The sequence below is a fragment of the Myodes glareolus genome, chromosome 21 (genome assembly GCF_982192425.1).
Source record: "Myodes glareolus chromosome 21, mMyoGla1.1, whole genome shotgun sequence".
NCBI lineage: Eukaryota > Metazoa > Chordata > Mammalia > Rodentia > Cricetidae > Myodes > Myodes glareolus.
The window spans coordinates 33,323,929-33,341,710 of NC_142046.1; the positions used below are offsets into that span (position 1 = coordinate 33,323,929).

A 17,782-nucleotide genomic window follows, 5' to 3' on the forward strand; every position below is an offset into this window, starting at 1 on the left:
TACCATAGCCAAATGTATGATTTATTTTTGGAAAAAATAATTAAACTAATAAGGTTTTCCCAATAAAGGGGAGAATTAACAATAAGAGACCATACATACCCTGGTTACATGTAGATGACCACATTCTGCAGAATGTGGGTGTGTTCAACACATACTCCAGAATATGAGTAGCATTTGCAATATTGCACTCTAAGCCACCTGCCGATGCAAACCCATAAATGATGAAATAAATACCTAGAAACCAGATCCCATAGAAGCTGAGTTCCTCAGCAGTGTTTATACAGAGCACTCCATTATGGACAGACAGAGTTGCAGTAATCACAGGGCATGGCTAGTTTCCACTGAGCTTCTGCATGATATGGCTGTCTGCTGTGGCATTGGTGAAGATACTTCCTACAAACACGTGAGTGCCCCAGAGACTGTGACGAATCACTTTACAGCAGCCAAGGTCTTCAACGGAGAACCCTAAATGCCGGTAACGTTCATCTGTTTCAAAAAGTGTGTTGTTTGTATAGGGTCCAAAAAACTAGAAGAAATAAGAAATGAAGAAATATTTTCATTGGGAGGAAAGACACTGCAGGAGTATTTATATAAATGCAAGTGCATCTATGTGTTTAATATATTTTTTTTATCCAATAAAAGGTCACATGCAATCCCTAAACCGTTCTAGCACACCATCCCCAGTTCTTATGCACGCTAAAATGGAAAATGAATTATCAAATAAATTTTGTTACCTAGAACTGAATGTATAGCTTTAATGATGAATTGTACAGGCTTTAATGATGAACAAAATCTCAGAGAGTCATCTATGAATCATCTCCAACACTGTTACAAAAGGGGACAAAAGCCAGAGGTCTTCTAGTCGCAATGACATTCTACTTGACTCTGAGAAGTAGCAGGTACACATTTCTATTTTAAAATTTGAAAATAATTTTATGAGGCTGGAGAGATGGCTCAGAGGTCAAGAGCACTGACTATTCTTCCTGATATCTTGAGTTCATTTCCCAGCAACCACATGGCAGCTCACCACCAATCTATAATGAGATCTAATGCCCACTTCTGATGGGCAGACAAACATGCAGAGAGAATACTATATACATAGTAAATAAATAAATCTTTAAAAATGATTTTATTACTTCCTGCAATTGAAGCATGTTACCATGACTATAAAAGCTTCCAAAAAGTTACTTCTGTGATTTTTTTTACAGTTTATATTTTAACTTCAAAATATTTTGGTGTTTTAAGAAACTAGACTAGACCACAGTAGTTCCTAAGTTTTATCTTACAAATAATAAACATACACATCTGTTTCATTACTATAAACAGAAACAGCACCGTAAGTTTTAGAATTGCAAAACCAAGGGACTTAATAGTAATCCTTCTTTGGATAATATATAGAACTGTAAAAAAGTCTAAATGGATTTTTTTTTTGCCAATAGGAGAGTTATAATTTTATAATAAGAACTGTGTCTACTTTGTATAAACTGGCTTTCAAGATGTATGTACTCACTGCCAAACCAGATGATGGGTCAATGAAGTCAGCCCAATATCCTTCAGCCCGAAGAGCATAGCAAATTTCCTTAGCACCATTAATGAACTGCAGAGGAAAAGATAAAATCAGTGTTAACCCAGCATCACTCCGACTGGTTTATGTTTAACATTAAATGTCATTTTATTGTCTAGGTTGCCCTAGGCTCTAAGATTAAACACTAGCAGCGAGGTAAAACAAAACAAAACAACAAAATCTGAATATACAGGTGGGTGGAGCAGAAGAATCAACTGGGTACCCACTTTTCACTAAACATTTGTGTGTATTTTACATATGATGTGTATGGTTGCTAAATACCATGTACAGATCAGGATTTTAGCCTTAATATCTTAATACCTATGGTGTTATGTGTTGATTACAACTAAGTACTGAAAATCCAGTAGCAAGTTTAAGTTCAGACTACACTGCCGACAAAAAGAGCACCATGGGTGCCTAAAACCCATGGTACAGCCTTCATTCTAGTCCCCACAGAGATAAACCCAAACTCAGTTTCCTGCTGAAAGCTAGAAAAGTGACCAAAATATGCAAGGCAACTATTCTTATGTGAAAAAGTCATGGTCTTTGAGAAAATGGGAGCAAATGTCTATCTCTAGAGACCTTATATTTGAAGGCATTTTGTTTGTTTGTTTTTTTGTTTTGTTTTTGTCAACTTGACACAAGCTAAGGTCTTCTGAGAAGAGGAAATCTCAACTGAGAAAACACCTCCATCAGACTAACCTACAGAGGCCTGTAGGGAAGCATTTTCTTGACTAATGATAGACATGGAAGGATCTGGCCCACTCCGGGTAAGGCCATCCCTGAACAGTTGGTCTTGTGCAGGCTGAACAAGACTTGGAAAGCAAGCCAGTAATCAGTGTTTCTCCAAGGCTCCTGCGTCAGTTCCTGCTTTGAACAACTGCCTTGACTTCCTTCAATGATCATCTGTGACTAGGACATGTAACCCAAATTAACTCGTCACCAATCTGGTTTTGGAGATCCTTGCAGAAACAAAAAGTAAACTAGGAGAGAGAGTTGGATTCCAAGCCAAGAGGTGGTGTCACCGTGTTTAGGAGACAAAGTAAGAATTTTGGACCCCCGAAGCCCTTGGACTTGTCTGGCAGAGCACTGCAAAGAGGCTGACACAAAAACAGGATCCTAGTAACCTATATAGCAATTCACCCTGGCTGCTTAGCAAAAAAACTGAGCCAAATAAGAAAGAGGCAAGATTCTAACAGGCCTAGCAAATTCTCAAACTGTAAAACTTGTAATATGCAGGAGACACACAGAATTCTGGCCCATCAAGAGTGAAGAGACACAGCACTTCTGACATTCAGCTAACACTGGCTCCAATGTCCAGGATTTAGAAATGCAGAATATACACCTTTAATCCCAGCACTTGGGAGGCAGAGGTAGGTGGTTCTCTGTGAGTTTGAGACCAGCCTGGTTTGCAAGAGGTAGATCCAAGACAGGCACTACAGAGAAACCTACACAGAAGCTACACAGAGAAACCCTGTCTCAAAAAGCAAACAAACAAAACAAAATAAAAAAAAGAAATGCAGAATATATTCTGCACCAAACACTAGCAAATTATAGTCCTAGAGCAAATCCAGCTCACTGATATAGCCATATCCATGAATGTATTTAATGTCTATGTTGTTTTAACAATGTAACACAGAGTTTATAGCTGAAGTGGATTGCCCAAGATGCCCATAATACACAAGTCCCCATCTGTGGATTGTTTTTTTTTATGGTTTTGGCTAACTGTGGTCAGCTGCCCTGAAGGCATATACTAATTTGAAAATTCTAGAAATAATGAATTAATTTGTAAGTTTTAAATGATAAGCCATTCTAAGCAGTGTGATAAAATCTCATAACATTTGGTCAGCCAGCCTGAGATGTGGATCATCTTTTGGATCAGTGTATCCATACTAAATACTACCCCCCTATTAGACCTGTCTTAATTATCCAATCAGCTGTGGAGTAGCCCAATTACTGCAGACTAACCATTGATTTCCTTAATAATAACCCCACTGTGCAGAGACAATGATGCTTGTAATTAGCACACATCAAAGAAAAACTTCCTTTAAGCAAAAAGCCAAGGTATAAAGAGACCGTATTCACAAAACTTCGTTGCCAACTCCTGCCATTCTGTAGTATTAGTAGTTACTATTAATCTTTGAACGCGCCACTCACGTTCAGTAAGCTCTAGCATAGGCATATAAATACACTGCAATCAAAGTGTGGGCTCTGCTCTTACCAGTGCATAAAGAAGACCACTGTGCCTGGGACTTGGTAAAGTTTACAGGAGGCCACTGTGATGTCAGTACTAATGAGACAGACCAGATCAAACCAGAATGGGATTACTCATGCTACTGTCACTGATTAGTTAGTAATCAAACAGAATTTAAACAGGTCAGCTTTCAAAAACAGCCAGAAGATTGACAGCAATCAATCAGAAGGGCCCGAGTTTACCTGGAGCCAGCACAATAATTAAGTCCTCCCTGTTCTAACCCTGTAAGAAAAGAATCAGTAACCTTGTTCTACTTTCTTCAACCCCCTTATCTATACTGCCAAAGCCTTCTGTTCACCTTTCAAGAGCCCTTGATCTGTATTAGAGACCAAGAAAGGAAGTTAAAGAGACTGTGAAATTTGGCCTGAAGCTGCTTTCCCATTTTGACTCTCAACATACTGTGAAGTAAGAGCCTAAGTCCAGCCTAACTTAGGAGTACAACACAGGCCCGAGCACTGCTCACTCTCAGGCTGTCAACCGATTGCCATGCTCAGTAAGTCACTTTGCTCAAACAGACTTACTGTAAACTTCACTTGCCACAACTTTTTATTTTTTCAGAACTACATATATTGTAATTTTTTTTGGATGAAGTTTAATGATTCGCACCTAAGCTAACTTTTCTCCCCATATCCACCTGTAAACTGGTGACATATAATAAACAATGCTATATTCTGTAGATTATCACCCACATTCAACATTAACTTTTGTTGATGTATTTCATATTCTTTGTTAAGTCTTAAAATTCAAGTCATTTGATTATATTCCAACTTAATGAAAAAGGTCATACCTGAAAACTAAAAAGAACAAAACAATACAATCAACCATGTACAAAGGTTCACTAAAAGAATCTTATTATAAGCACCAGCAAATTTCTTAAGATATGTATTCACCAAAGACAAACAGTGACATCTGCTGGAAAAGATCAGAATAGGACATGAGAATAAGCTACAATTCTCAATAGCTGCATATCAAAACCCACACTTGCCACAGGAAACTCAAAGAACTATACTGGAGTCAGTATCAAATTAGGTAAGAATCTTGAGATGATCAGAAACCAGCACTACTATGTGATGCTTAAGAATGAGCCCCGTGGCTGCTCACTAAGTGATGAGAACTATCCACCTACCAAGCCTTTAATGTGTAAATAAGTTGTCTGCTAGTTATTGCCTATTTAAATTCTCTTAAATCGGAATGTATGTCTGTTTTTTAAATAAGGTCTCCCTCACTATGTTTTCCTGGCTGGTCTGAAACTGAAACTTACCATGTGGACCAGACTGGCTTCAAACTCCCAGAAAGCCACATGCCACTGCCTCCTGAGTGCCCAGATCAAAGGTGTAGGCCACTATACCCAGCCTGAATGTCAAATACCTCTATTTAATTCCATTTTAGTTAGCATATAATATGCTCACATCTGTTAAAAAATGAATTTTAATTGGACTTAATAATAAAAACAGATAGTAGGGGTGAAAGCTGAAAGATCAGAGAAACAGAGCAGATAGTCACTAGTTCTTACCTCTACAAAATCCTCAAACTGAATGGGGTGCCCTGTCTCTACAAGTCCTCAGACTGAATGCTCAGAGCGTCTGTCTCCTCCCGCCATATCTCCACCCAATCATATCTCTTTCTGTCTCCACCTCCTTAGGGATTAGATTAAACGACCATTAAATACTGGGATTAAAAGTGTGAGTCACCACTGCCTGGCCTCGAGGACTATCTAGGGGCTCACTCCACACTCTGATCCTCAGGCAAGCTTTATTTGTTATAGCACAAACAAAATATCACAATGGCATGTACTAGTAAGCGCTATGTGGTACATTTAAGTAACACATTATTACCACAAAATACTGCTGAAATGTAAACCATATTATCACAAATAAAGAGAACCATCTGGTTAACCCTCCAACGTAACAGAATGTTTAACATTGTCTTACATGGAAATCAGTAAGAGGATTTTTCAATTAGAGTGAGCTAAGCCACTCAGATGAGTCATTCTGAATCTATCATAGAGAAAAATACTCTTTCTTGTCCTATAGACAAATTCACACAATCCAATGTCAATTTTAAGGTAATTACTACATAGTTTTAAATTATTAAATATATATGTATAGAAGTAATTATCTGAGATTTTTATCTGATTGATAAGAAGAATGCTAAGGTATAAGGTAAGCTAGAGTCAGAGCATATGTATTAAGATAATTTTTGGGGTAGGCATATCATCAGCATTTATCAAAATTTAAAATGATAGTAATTCAGCCATCTTCTATATAGAAGTCTATGGGGATTAATGCTCATAAATATATGTAATATTGATTTTCCCAGCTGTGTGCCAGTAATAGCAAAGTTGGATTTTCAATTTATAAATCATAAAGGAAAATTTAAAATAACCTAAAATTTTGATTACTCATAATATAATGCAGATTTTTATAAGAAATAAAATAAATCTACATATAAATAAATGCATATCTACATTGTAAATAAAATATATAGAAGTGTCAAAACCTATCTGCAGTTAAAAGCAAAGGGCAGAAAAAAGATGCAGACTGTATTTTATTCTGTCACATTGCTCAGTGTTACTCTTTATTCCTTAGAGAAGACTGTGTGATTTTCATTACTTGCTATGCTATAGACAGTGTAGAGATGCCGGAGAGGGACAGAGTAATAGATTTTAGAAAAATTGGAAGTTTAGAAACATTCAGAAAAGGAATAAATGAAACAAATGTTCATGAATACCAAGAAAAGTAGCACTTACTTATTTCATGGGTGTGGCTACTCTGACTGCATGTATGTCTGTGGCCCATATGCATGCCAAGTGCTAACACAAACCACATGTGGGCGATGGATTCCCTGGAACTACAGTTACATATAGTTGTGAGCCACCATGTGTGTGTTGGAACTCAAACCCAGGTCCTCTGGAAGAATAGCATGTGCTCTTGACTGCTGAGCCAACCTTTTTCTTTCTTTTCCTTGAAAAATGATGCCATTTCTTCAGTGCTTGAAATATTTCACAGAACAAATACAGGGCAAAAGTATAATTTTATGATAGTAGTTGCATTGTTTAAATACAGTAGTCATAACTCAAGAGTCACCAATATGAGTTGGTGTTAAGGAAAAGAAATTAGACTTCTTTTTGGGGTAGTTTAACAGAGAGTGAGCTCGGATTTGAATTCTCTACTTGTCTCCCTGTAGTTTATGGTTTCTGGCTTATCTATAATCTGTTCACTCAGTAAGTCTGAATCTGTGACTACCTGAGTGTTGTCTTATCTTTCCCTAAGTCTATTACAAAGGTGTTTGCCCTGTATTTACTTAACAGAACAGAAAAGTATCACACAGTGAAGGAACTTGGGACACTTTACAGAAATCTTTAACACAGTTATACAAGGGATTAAGTTACTGACTCCAAATGCCCCAGAAGCACTCAGAAAAGCAAACATTCATTTAATAATATCCATATGGGGGACTGGAGAGATGGCTAAAAGATTAAGAGCTCTGGCTGCTCTTCCAGGGATGCTGAGTTAAATTCCCAGCAACCGCATGGTGGCTCACAACCATTTACAATGTGTCTGGTGCCCTCTTCTGGCCTGTAGTGCAGGCATATATACAGGTAGAACACTGTAAACACAATAAATAAAATAAATCTTAAAAAAATTTCCACATGCTGTTTCCATCATTTATGGTCAATATTTATTGTACAAAGTTGCTTCCAACCTGTTGGCTCCTTTTAGCAAATGATTAACACAACACAAACATACACATATTCATTATTCTGGGTCATGGGCACAAAAAGAATACACAATAGAAGATTACAGCTATGCAACAGTTTAAGTTGTAAAAGCTGATTACCTGGGAAACCCAAGGCAAGTAAGATTATTGTTACATTATTCTATTAAAGGCAGGTTAATAAAACAGGCTGACTATATAACAGAATAACAGTCTAAATCTAAAATAAGCTCAATGTAGATTAACTCAGCTATGAAGTCCACCAAAGTTCTAGTCTTGGTTACAACTGGTGCAGTGACATTGAAATATGACAGCACTAAGTTATTAGGAAACTGGAAGACTTACCTTCTCCAAGAGCATCTCTCTTTCAAGTTCTACCTCTTCGCTCCAAACAGTCATGTCATTTTCAGTTTTCTGTGTCACAGTCAGAATCATTAGTTTGTTATTAGCCACTTCTGGAAAAAGTGACTCAAAATCTAAAAATAAGAATGTAAAGCCCAAGGAGAAAACAGTTAGCGTTCCACAAAGAGCTTTAGTTCATAAAGACAGCTTACTCAGGAAGATGAAAATTAAGGCAGTCTTCCAAGTGTACACTACTTCTGAAAAGTACAAGGAATGCAGTTTTGATGGAGGAGCTGAGACAGCAACGCCAACAGCTCTGAAGGTTAAGCTACACTACACCTACCCATGCTCTACTACTAACATGGTTTTCAAATCAATTATCATTAGGAGTTTAATGACAATGGGTCAAAGTGCAGAGGAAAAGTGACTGGGGAGCACACAGCCACAAATACGACATCTGTATCACACCAGCTCTCAGAACTGAAGAACTGGAATGGACCACTATCTTCTGAAATGCAGAACCTTCTGTGCTCATGAACTCACAAGACCTGCACAAGATGAAGGTGACTAACATCTAGCATGAAGCCGAGAGAGGCTAGCAAGTCCCCAACCCTAACTGAGGAGCTATGGAACAGGGGATGGCCTTTGGGGGAAGGAGAGTCAGTTTGCTTTAAGGGTGTACTCATAATAAGTTGATCATGCTCTCCTGAGTGGCCCCCACCCAGATGTACATGGGCAGCACTAAACGGATTTCATGGTTTATTTTTGCAAAAGAGAAAGATATGGAGTTGGGGTGGGAACAGTCCAGGGAGGTGGTGGTAGATCCTCCAGAAGGGAGAGAAATGGAAATAAATATATATGAATATAATCAAAATTCACTGCATGAAATTCTCAAAGATTCTTCTTTACAGATTATATACAAACTTATGAAAAAATAGATACACTAGTCACACAAGAGTAGAAATATAAAATTTAAGGGAAAGTTACTATGAATCCTATTATTGCTATGTAACTGAAATGAGTTCAGACGTTAGAGGACAAGCAGTCATTCCCAACATACATAATAAACACCAGCACATAGAACCTGAGAAGTGCTGGGTCCATCATTAAGCATATGGAGACATTAATAACATCTAATAAACACTTGCGTTTCAATGCAGCAAGTATGATACCTCTTTGCAGCAGTTCTGGACATGTTTGGATCACACACTCAACTCTGGCATTTTCAAAGTAAGTTTCCGCACTGTTAATTTCCTGTTCAGCAGGTGCATCGCTGCTCTGTGGGAAAACGACAAGGGTGAAAGGAAAACTGGAGCTCAAATAGTCGTTAAGAATTTAAGATAAAGTATTTTACAAAATTATTCTAATTTCACACCAAAAGTAGTATAAATTCTGAAAGCTCTAAAGAAATACTGAAGAAAATGTAAGAAAAATATATAAATACACTGACATTCTGGAATTTGATAAGCGCAGGCTGAAATACCATAAAAAAAACCTTACAAAATTATCTTTTGTAATGTTTACGTGACATTGAATTATTGTAAGATTGCTATGAAGCTAATTTTAAAAAAATGGTGAAATAATATAGTTTCAGCTACAGGAAGGGCTTAGAGGTAGGTACCCAGTTAAAATTTAGCCATGGCCTGCAATATACTAGGCCCTTTGAGAGGATTAGACAGTATTAAAAAAATAAAGTATGCTTAAAAATCCAACTTTTACTCTCAAATAGATCTAACAGGGGAAAACAGCATTTTTAAAAACTAATTCAACATGAAATCGCCACAGAATTTTGGGGATGGAGTTCGGGAGGAAAGTGCTTTGCTAGCAGGGACAGGAAAAGCTGAAGCAGTGGTAACAGATGGAGGTGGTTACAGGTTAGGGATTCAGGAGGAGAGCGAGGAAAGTGGTGCAACCAGTGCAGCGAGCCTGCAGCAGCCTGGACTTCATTATCGTCACTACTTGCACTTCTCATATACAGAAACAAAGGCTCACAAAGGTTAAATGACATTCTCAAAGTCACAAGCTAAGTGTCAACACATGAACCTAGATTTATTCTCCTTCCCTAGTCCAATATGTTATAAGATCCCTAAAAATGCAGGTAAAAGAAACAGTTCTTGAAGTCTGACAGAGTTGAAAGGACAAACACTTAGAACAAATTTACAGATTGGAGAAATGTGATTTTGAAATTATTTGTGGGAACATGCTAGCAGAGGGAGGCAAGGACAGAGGAAAGAAAGCTATTCATACGACTCATTAGACAGGAATAAGAACAAAGTTTGAGGGGATTAAAGAACCACTTCAGTATTAAACACAAAGTCTGGGACCTACCAGATGATACACAAAGACACGCAGGGGGCTCAGAACTAATACCGAGCTAGAATTATAGACTTAAAGCTAACGAACTAGTGACTAAAGAGGAGCTTAAATGAGAAGACTAACAACAAAATTTGTGGGAAAGATCAAGTATTTAATATGGAGAAGAACAAAGAAATGAGAAGAATGAGCAAAAATCATCTCATATAAAGAGATCCAGGAAGTCAGTGATGTTCTAATGTGTTCTGTCATTCAATAAAATTCATACTTTGAGATTGTTGTACCAAATAATACAGCTTTATTTTAAAATACATAACAAGGGTTGCCAAGATGGATCAATGGTTAAGAGCATAATTGCTCTTGCAGATGACTGGAGCTCAGCTTCACTTCAGGTAACTCCAGTTCCAGAAGACCTGACACCTCTTGCATGTACCCACAGAGACACATGTCACGTAATTAAAACCTAAATCTTTAAAAGCAAACAAAACGTCATCACTACCATAAAAACCCAACCAAACAAAAAAACCTTCACTTAACTCTGTGTAGCAATGTTACATGTTAGGAGTGTGACCCAAACTATGAGATGTATGTAGCCTTCTATTTCCAAGAATAATGGTGTAACTCCAGTTTAAACAACTCCATGCAAGTATGGGGATCTGAGTTTGGATTCCCAGTACCCACCTAAAAGTTAGACAAGGAGGTAAACACATCTGTATCCTTGTGTTGGGGGCCTTGCTGGCCAGCCTTGCCAAAATAAGCTTTGATCCAGTGACAGACCCTGCCTCAAAGAATACGGTGGAGAAGAAGCAGCTAAGACATCTATGAACTTTAGTTTCCATTCTTAAGCAAGCATACTTGCACACACATTTGGACACACACACACACACAAAAGAAAAAAAAGAAAAATTACAGAAACCTCCCCTAATCCTTTGGAAATTATTTTTTTCTTTTTCCCCCCTCTTAAAAAAAAAAAACAATAACATTTATACTGTTTTTCTTTTAGCTGACTGTATATGAACAACATCCAAGATCTCAAATATTTCTTAAAAGGACTAGAGAAATATAAAGTTAGCAAGAATTAAGTCTATCAACAAATTATAATTGCCCCAGGTGGCCTGAAGTTCAAAATGTAGGCCAGGCTGGTCCTGAACCTAGAGATTTTCCTCCTTTTACTGGTCAAGTGCTGGGATTACAGGCACCACGTGACATCATGGCACACCCATAACCAGTATTTTTAGAAGAAAAAACAAGAAACCTTACTCTTTAGCAATATAAAAAATTCGCAGTCACATTCAGAATAAAAAGTTACCAAAAACGTATTTTTGAAGAAGTATGTAACAGAGATTATGATGTAAACATGTAAACTGGACAGTGCAAACACATTTGAAGAAGTATGTAATAGAGACTATGATGTAAACATGTATGGAGAAGTATGTAATAGAGACTATGATGTAAACATGTATGAAGAAGTATGTAATAGAGACTATGATGTAAACATGTATGAAGAAGTATGTAATAGAGACTATGATGTAAACATGTATGAAGAAGTATGTAATAGAGACTATGGTGTAAACATGTATGAAGAAGTTTGTAATAGAGATTATGATTTAAACATGTAAACCGGACAGTGCAAACACATTCTGAAGGCGGCTTATGCTGCTTTCGTATAGACTTTTCTTTTTTTACCCTTTCAATAAAACGATTGTACTCAGTAATCAAGAAGTAACACAACATTAATAAGAGCAACAATATTAACCAACCTGAAACTCATTCACATACTGTGCCATTACAAATTCGTGTCTTTCTGTTGAAAGGGGCTCTGCTAAAACATCAGGCAAAGTCTTATGGCTCAAGCTTTTCCTCTGTGAAGCAGTACCATTGAGGTGACAGTCGAAGCCCATGTTCCCAGGAAGCTGGAATCTCTGATCCTGAGGTCCAAATGGTCCCATAGTTTCATCAGGCCACACTGTTCGGGAGCCTGCAGGGAATCAAACGGACCGTTAGTCTTCATGTGGGAAGTCAGCTGTTAAAAACAAAACAAAGTGCAGGGAAGCTGTAGGCTTTGAATGGCCCGGTGAACTTAAACTGTAGTAAAGTTCTTGAAGAAACAAGAATTCCATGTGTTATACCTTTGGGACACATGCGGTTAAGCTTCTCAAAGCCTTTGGTGTTTTGGTATGCACGATAACTTTTTAGGTATGAAATGTGGACTTTCTCAAACCTTTCTAACCATTACTCAGCCTTTTTAAATAGCCCTGGAAAAGGACTTATAATTTGGAAACTGCTGCAGAGAGAACTAATAAAGAATCTTTATCAAGAAAGTAACAATTTAAATATATTAGAATGATCTGTAGGATAGTGATACAAAAATCAGATTAAAAGAAGCACCGGAGATTTTGGGAAAATTATTCAACAAATTCTTAATAAACATACAAAGAAACTAAGGAATAGTTGACAAGATCAGAGACCTGGCTGAGGGATGACTGTGTGTGTTAGAGACAGCAATCAGTTTTAGGACTGGTGAGATGGCTCGGGGACTGAGAGCGCATCCTGCTCTCAGGAGGAGCTGAGTTTAGTTTCCAGAACTCAAGTATGGCTGCCCACAACTGCCCTAACCCCAGTTCCAGGGACTGAACACTCTTTTGGCGTCTGCAAGTACCCGTACTCACATGCCATGTACACATAATAAAAATAAAAACAAAATTCTAAAAAAGGAAAACAACAACAACAAAAACCCCTAGAAATTGTGAAATCAAGTGTGGATAATACTGGACTTCCAATCGCTCAACTTAGTATGTTTTAACTTTGTATGACAGTAAGACAGCACTATGCAGTGAATATTGAATTTTGATATTTTCTCTGGGTAGAAACAGGCTATTCAATAATCTCTCGTAGTCAGGCAGTGAACTTTAGTTCTTAGTCATGGGATACTTAGGAATAGCAGTATGCGCATACTGCACTGCCAAACAGGAGTGGGAGATTAAGTATATCAAATGTGCTTATTTTTATTAAAATTTTTCATTTATTTTAGATTCTTATTGTAGTTTGCCCTTCCTCCTCTCCAACCATTCTCTCCGACTTTTAAATTATAATATCTCCAATTACAATGTGTTTCCTAGGATATACTCCTATAAAAAACGTTTTATTTTTTGTAATATTTTAACTTTCTAATACATCTAGGTAGAATGATATTTTATTTTCAATGAAACAAACAGAAGTTTAAAAAAATATTCAAAGCTCCAAGAAAAACTATTATAGAAAACATAATATAAAAGGCTTTGCAAGTATAATAAAAGCAGTTAAGTTTTTTACTTACATATATCCGGGGGTGCAGTGGCCACATGAGACTCATCAGACCCTGAAGACCCTGCAGTTGAAAAGGCTTTTGGATTGATAACTCTTCTCACTAAAGAACAGAACCCGGGGAGATAGGAAACCAGTCTGGCCCTGTTACAGAGCACCTAGTAACAACAGAAATCAACAGATTTAGAGACAAATAATAAATTCTGACAAACCTTCATACTGTGTTTCATCTTTGTATGTGTGTGCACACACATACAGTGCATGATACAAATTACACAGCCTCTTGAATTTTAAATTAAAAACCCTGGGCCCTCGGCTTCCCCCTGGCCCTACAGGTGTGAACTGTACGTGCTCAGAAGGCTGAAGGATGCTCTATCGCTCTCCACCTCACAGTCTCTCACTGGGCCTGCAGCTACTGTGCTGGCTGTCAAGTCCCAGGAGTCTTCCTGTCTCTACCTTCCCCGTAGTGCTAGTGTTACAAGCATGAACAGCTATGCTTGCAATTTTACGTGCTGTGAACTCAAATTTAGGGTCTGTGTTTATGCAGTAAGCTAATTCATCCCATTGTGTTCTATCTTTTAAAAACAACGCATATCACTTTACTACCTCTGTGGACTATCTACTAGGTGACAAACTATGTGTACTTACAATTAAAAAAAAAAACCCACTATGAGAGTTCTCAGAAAGTGGGGGCCAAGTATGCCAAACCCTAACAAGGAGGCCATACTAAAAAGCACGGAGAATGTTTACCTGATAAATGGAACTGTTACAGAGAGACTACCCAAACCAGAACCTTGCACAAAGGCCACTGTAGAAACTCCAGTAACTGCCTGTCCATCTTTGGACTGATGCTACCTGGTGTCGGTCCTCAGAGCCAAGAGCAATCCAACAAATTATGCAACCTTTCGTATTAGAAAACCCTTGACCCTTGGCTTCCGCCCGTGTTGCCTATGGTCCTGCTTGGCTTGCCGTGAGTCCTGCAATCACTCTCTCACTCCCAAATAAACTCTGTTCTTCAGAGTCACCTCAAATCACAGCACAAGCATCTGAACAGACAATGTGCTGCTTTGGGATAAATGTGTATGTTTTTTTTCAAAAAAGGCCAAAAGATGAATGCATGAATGCCGCCTTATTAATAAATACTAAAAATGTAGAGTGACTGGTAAGATTCTGCTGTCCTTAAACCAAAGACTTCAGGACTTTTCCTTAGACCCTCATGTTTCCTTCCTGATCCTTTTCTTCCTCAACCGCTGCAGACTATGCTCCTACTTCCCATTCGATTACTTCCTCTTGGTCTAAAGGCAATGTTCACTTTCCTTAATTTAGCATATCTTTGTGGTGTATTTTCTGATCTTATGTTTATTTCCCAGACTGAGTTAAAAGTCGATGAATATGTAAATATGGAGGTATGGCTAGACGATAGCAGAATACTTAGGTTAGAATAGTTTAATGTGGAAGATGCAAATGATTTCCCGATATGGTTAATTGTTGGGAAATACAGTTTTGTAACACAGGCACAGTCTTTCATTTGTGTGTTGCGTATGACTGCTTGCATATTGTGACATCAGCATTAGTCTACAGCTCACCAAGCTTCAAGGATTTGCTAGCTGACTATTTACATTTAAAAAATGTCGACATCACCTGACCTGGATTATCAGGCATGAGTTATCTACATAGTCAAGAATGTCTATATTTCAGGGCTTAGACGAATTCAATGGTTTTCATATGAAAGAAGTCTACAGTTAGTTCCAGCTATTCGTGGCTGACTGATCCCATCCTAGTCCGGACTCCATTGCTGCAGCACCTTCCGGCTTTATGGGGAGCAGATGTGTCTCTTCATGGAGAAGCATGTGACTTGGGAAATTTGGTTAAAACTTTTGAGTTTCAGGAAAAAAAGACTAAAGTAGGTATACCAGAAGAGTGGCAAGTTAGTGCTAAGTCACGGGCATTTTTATAACTCTGGATGTTAAGGAAGTTGTTAAAGACACATGTCCATGCATGTTTCACACTAACCTCTGCCCAGAATTTACGACACATAAACCAACACAAAACCCTTATGGCTGACATCTGAACAGTAGAATTTCAATGTATTTACTATAAACTTCATTCTAGGAAAGGACTTTTATCTTCCAATAAATTCATCCTACGGGTTCATTTAAAATGAAGTCAGTGTAAATATTAGTATAAATTATTCTATTCTGCTTTAACTTCCCTCCGTAGGCCTCTTTCATATCACACCCATTCAGGGCAGGATATGGCTTGGTAAAAAACTCATCCGAGAACGTCCCTCAGACTGGTAGTCTGCGCTTCACATCTGTCCCTACAGTCACACCCCCAAACACTTGGCAGTAACAGGAATGCCACCTCACTAACTGCTCCTACATTACTCTCTCTGCCACAGCTCTGGTTAAATTACAACTTGAATGAAGTTAAGCCACTGAGTGCGGCACTCAGGATTCCCTAACGTTCCACTGTCTCCGGATCCACCTTCACCTCCTATGTGTCCCTTGCCCACCTGACATTCAGGCAGGCAGAAATGATACCCTAACATTTAAAGGGCACAGGGAAGAGTTTTTGTATATAGTGCCTGACCTTCTAATTCAAAACTTTGATGATCTAAGTTTCACTTAGGTCTCAAAACACAAGGTAAACATTTTTCCCACTAGGTGACCCCAAACTCCCATTTTCTCTATGCACAGATCTCTCACTGTATCTTCTCCAAGCTTTCAAAAAAAAAAAAACAAAAAAACAAAAAAACCTACTTTAAAAAATTGGTGTGTGTGTACACAAGTGTCTTCCCGCATGTGTGTGCACATTATGTGTGTGCACATTATGTGTGCCTGGGGTCTGATGAGGCCAGAAGGTAGCACTGAATCCCCCAGAACTGGAGTCACAAGAGGGTTGTGACTAGTCTCATGCCTGGGTCCTCTGCAGAGCAGCCTTTGCTCCTAACAAGTTGGCCCTCTTTCCAGCCCCTAGAATGTGTTACTTCTAATAAAATTCTTCATCTATTTCTTATGCCCTTTACCTATGTTCTAAGGTAGGGTGTGTATAGTATCTGGGCACTTACACTCACATCTGTGAGTATAAGAACTTTTGCTTTACTTCTGTAGAAACTGAAAGGTCACTTCCTATTCTGATAACTTCAAAACTTAAGGTTAACCAAAAGTTTCTGTTGTTTGTTTTTGGTAATGGACTTACAACATTTTAGATATTTGCTGACATGACCTTTAGAAGTGTTGAAAGGATGTTCGCATTGAGTTTTATGTCTATAAAATGTGAAACTGGAGAAACGCACGAGAATTTAACAGGATGTTTGAGCAAAACTACTTTTAAATAAATCATAAAAACTTAACTTCACACCCTCTGCTCTCCGACAGGGCTGATATATTAAGACGACCATTATGCCAACGTCATCATAAAGCCGTCCCTCCATTCCCTAACCTGCTTCCAAACACGGTTGTTCCAAGAGTGACTTACATGAGCCATTTCTAGTGAAGAAGACGGCCGCAAATTCTCCCCTTTTGCAAAGACTTCCTGGGAAAAAGCAAAACGAAAGAGGCTAGTGACAGCTCGGGCCGGGCAGGGTCAGCGTGTCCCTCCCCATCGCCGGGCCTCGGGCCCCGCGTCCCTGGGAACCCGTGGGGCCGCCCGGGCTCAGGCTCGCAGGCCGGGGCCAGAGCCACCGGTTCTGAGCCCGGAGCTCAGGCTCGGGCGAAGCCCGGGACAGAGGTGGGACGCCAGGGGCAGTACCGACAGCAGGGTTCCGGTCACCCCTGAACGTGCACGGGAACCCGCGGGCGGGAACCGTCCGTACCAGTCACCGGAGGGCCTCCGCATTCAGGCCCGCTCCCTGTCCACCTCCAAGATGGCCGCCGCCACCGTCCCGCCGGGGCCGCCGGGGCCGCCCAGGCCCGAGGAGTCGCCTCCGAGCGCATCGATGCTGCCTGTCGATCTCCGAGCAGATGATGCACGCAGGGCTCCAAAGCTGAGCAGGTTCATTGGATAAACAGGTGTGTGTGTGGGGGGGGGAATCAAGGCGGGGAGGGGGGCGCTCGTTGGGAAGATTTAAAGGTACCAACCAGTGTTTGGTACCAATGTTTGGTGAATATTTGCTTCGTTGACTCACTGGTACTTTTGACAGACTTTTGTTGTTATTGTTATTGTTTTTAATTTTAATTTTTTTTAGAGTTAAAAATTATTTTATGTGGGGTGGTGGTGGTGCACGCCTTTAATCTCAGAAGTCAGAGGCTGGTGGAGCTTTGTGAGTTCGAGGCCAGCCTGGTCAA

The 17,782-nt window shown here is 39.0% G+C and overlaps 1 protein-coding gene and 2 long non-coding RNA genes across 4 annotated transcripts in view; 1 reads left to right on the forward strand and 2 right to left on the reverse strand.

Moving 5' to 3' along the window:
- Window positions 1–17,401, reverse strand: Mmadhc (metabolism of cobalamin associated D). Of its 2 annotated transcripts, none has more exons than XM_048425826.3 (8): window positions 17,311–17,401; window positions 16,974–17,030; window positions 13,507–13,651; window positions 11,951–12,168; window positions 9,050–9,155; window positions 7,881–8,011; window positions 1,511–1,597; window positions 1–526 (listed from the first exon to the last, which is right to left on the reverse strand). In XM_048425826.3, exons 2-8 carry the CDS (start codon window positions 16,980–16,982, stop codon window positions 332–334), a joined length of 891 nt encoding a protein of 296 aa, XP_048281783.2. In that variant the 5' UTR covers window positions 16,983–17,030; window positions 17,311–17,401; the 3' UTR covers window positions 1–331. The 2 variants fall into 2 exon arrangements, with proteins under 2 accessions (XP_048281783.2, XP_087756064.1); XM_087899938.1 differs by having other exon boundaries at window positions 17,247–17,336.
- On the reverse strand, window positions 10,466–11,944 carry LOC146890443 (uncharacterized). The gene is made up of 2 exons (XR_014998853.2): window positions 10,872–11,944; window positions 10,466–10,659 (listed from the first exon to the last, which is right to left on the reverse strand). It is a non-coding gene; the product is annotated as an uncharacterized LOC146890443 (long non-coding RNA).
- The window catches only part of LOC125394766 (uncharacterized), a 15,617-nt gene continuing 15,217 nt past the window's right edge, over window positions 17,383–17,782 (forward strand). Inside the window, exon 1 of the long non-coding RNA XR_015735854.1 lies at window positions 17,383–17,506. This is a non-coding gene — a long non-coding RNA (uncharacterized LOC125394766). The remainder of the gene's footprint in view (window positions 17,507–17,782) is intronic.

Bases quoted from the DNA above. Each gene is read 5' to 3' on its own strand.
- Mmadhc (XM_087899938.1), bottom strand. From the start codon at position 17,333: ATGCGGAGGCCCTCCGGTGACTGGTACGGACGGTTCCCGCCCGCGGGT. The intron at 1,598-7,880 runs GTAAGTCTTCCA...TTTCCTCTGCAG, and splicing joins GAGAGATGCTCTTGGAGAAG to TTCATTAATGGTGCTAAGGA. The intron at 527-1,510 runs GTGAGTACATAC...TATTTCTTCTAG, and splicing joins ACCCATCATCTGGTTTGGCA to TTTTTTGGACCCTATACAAA.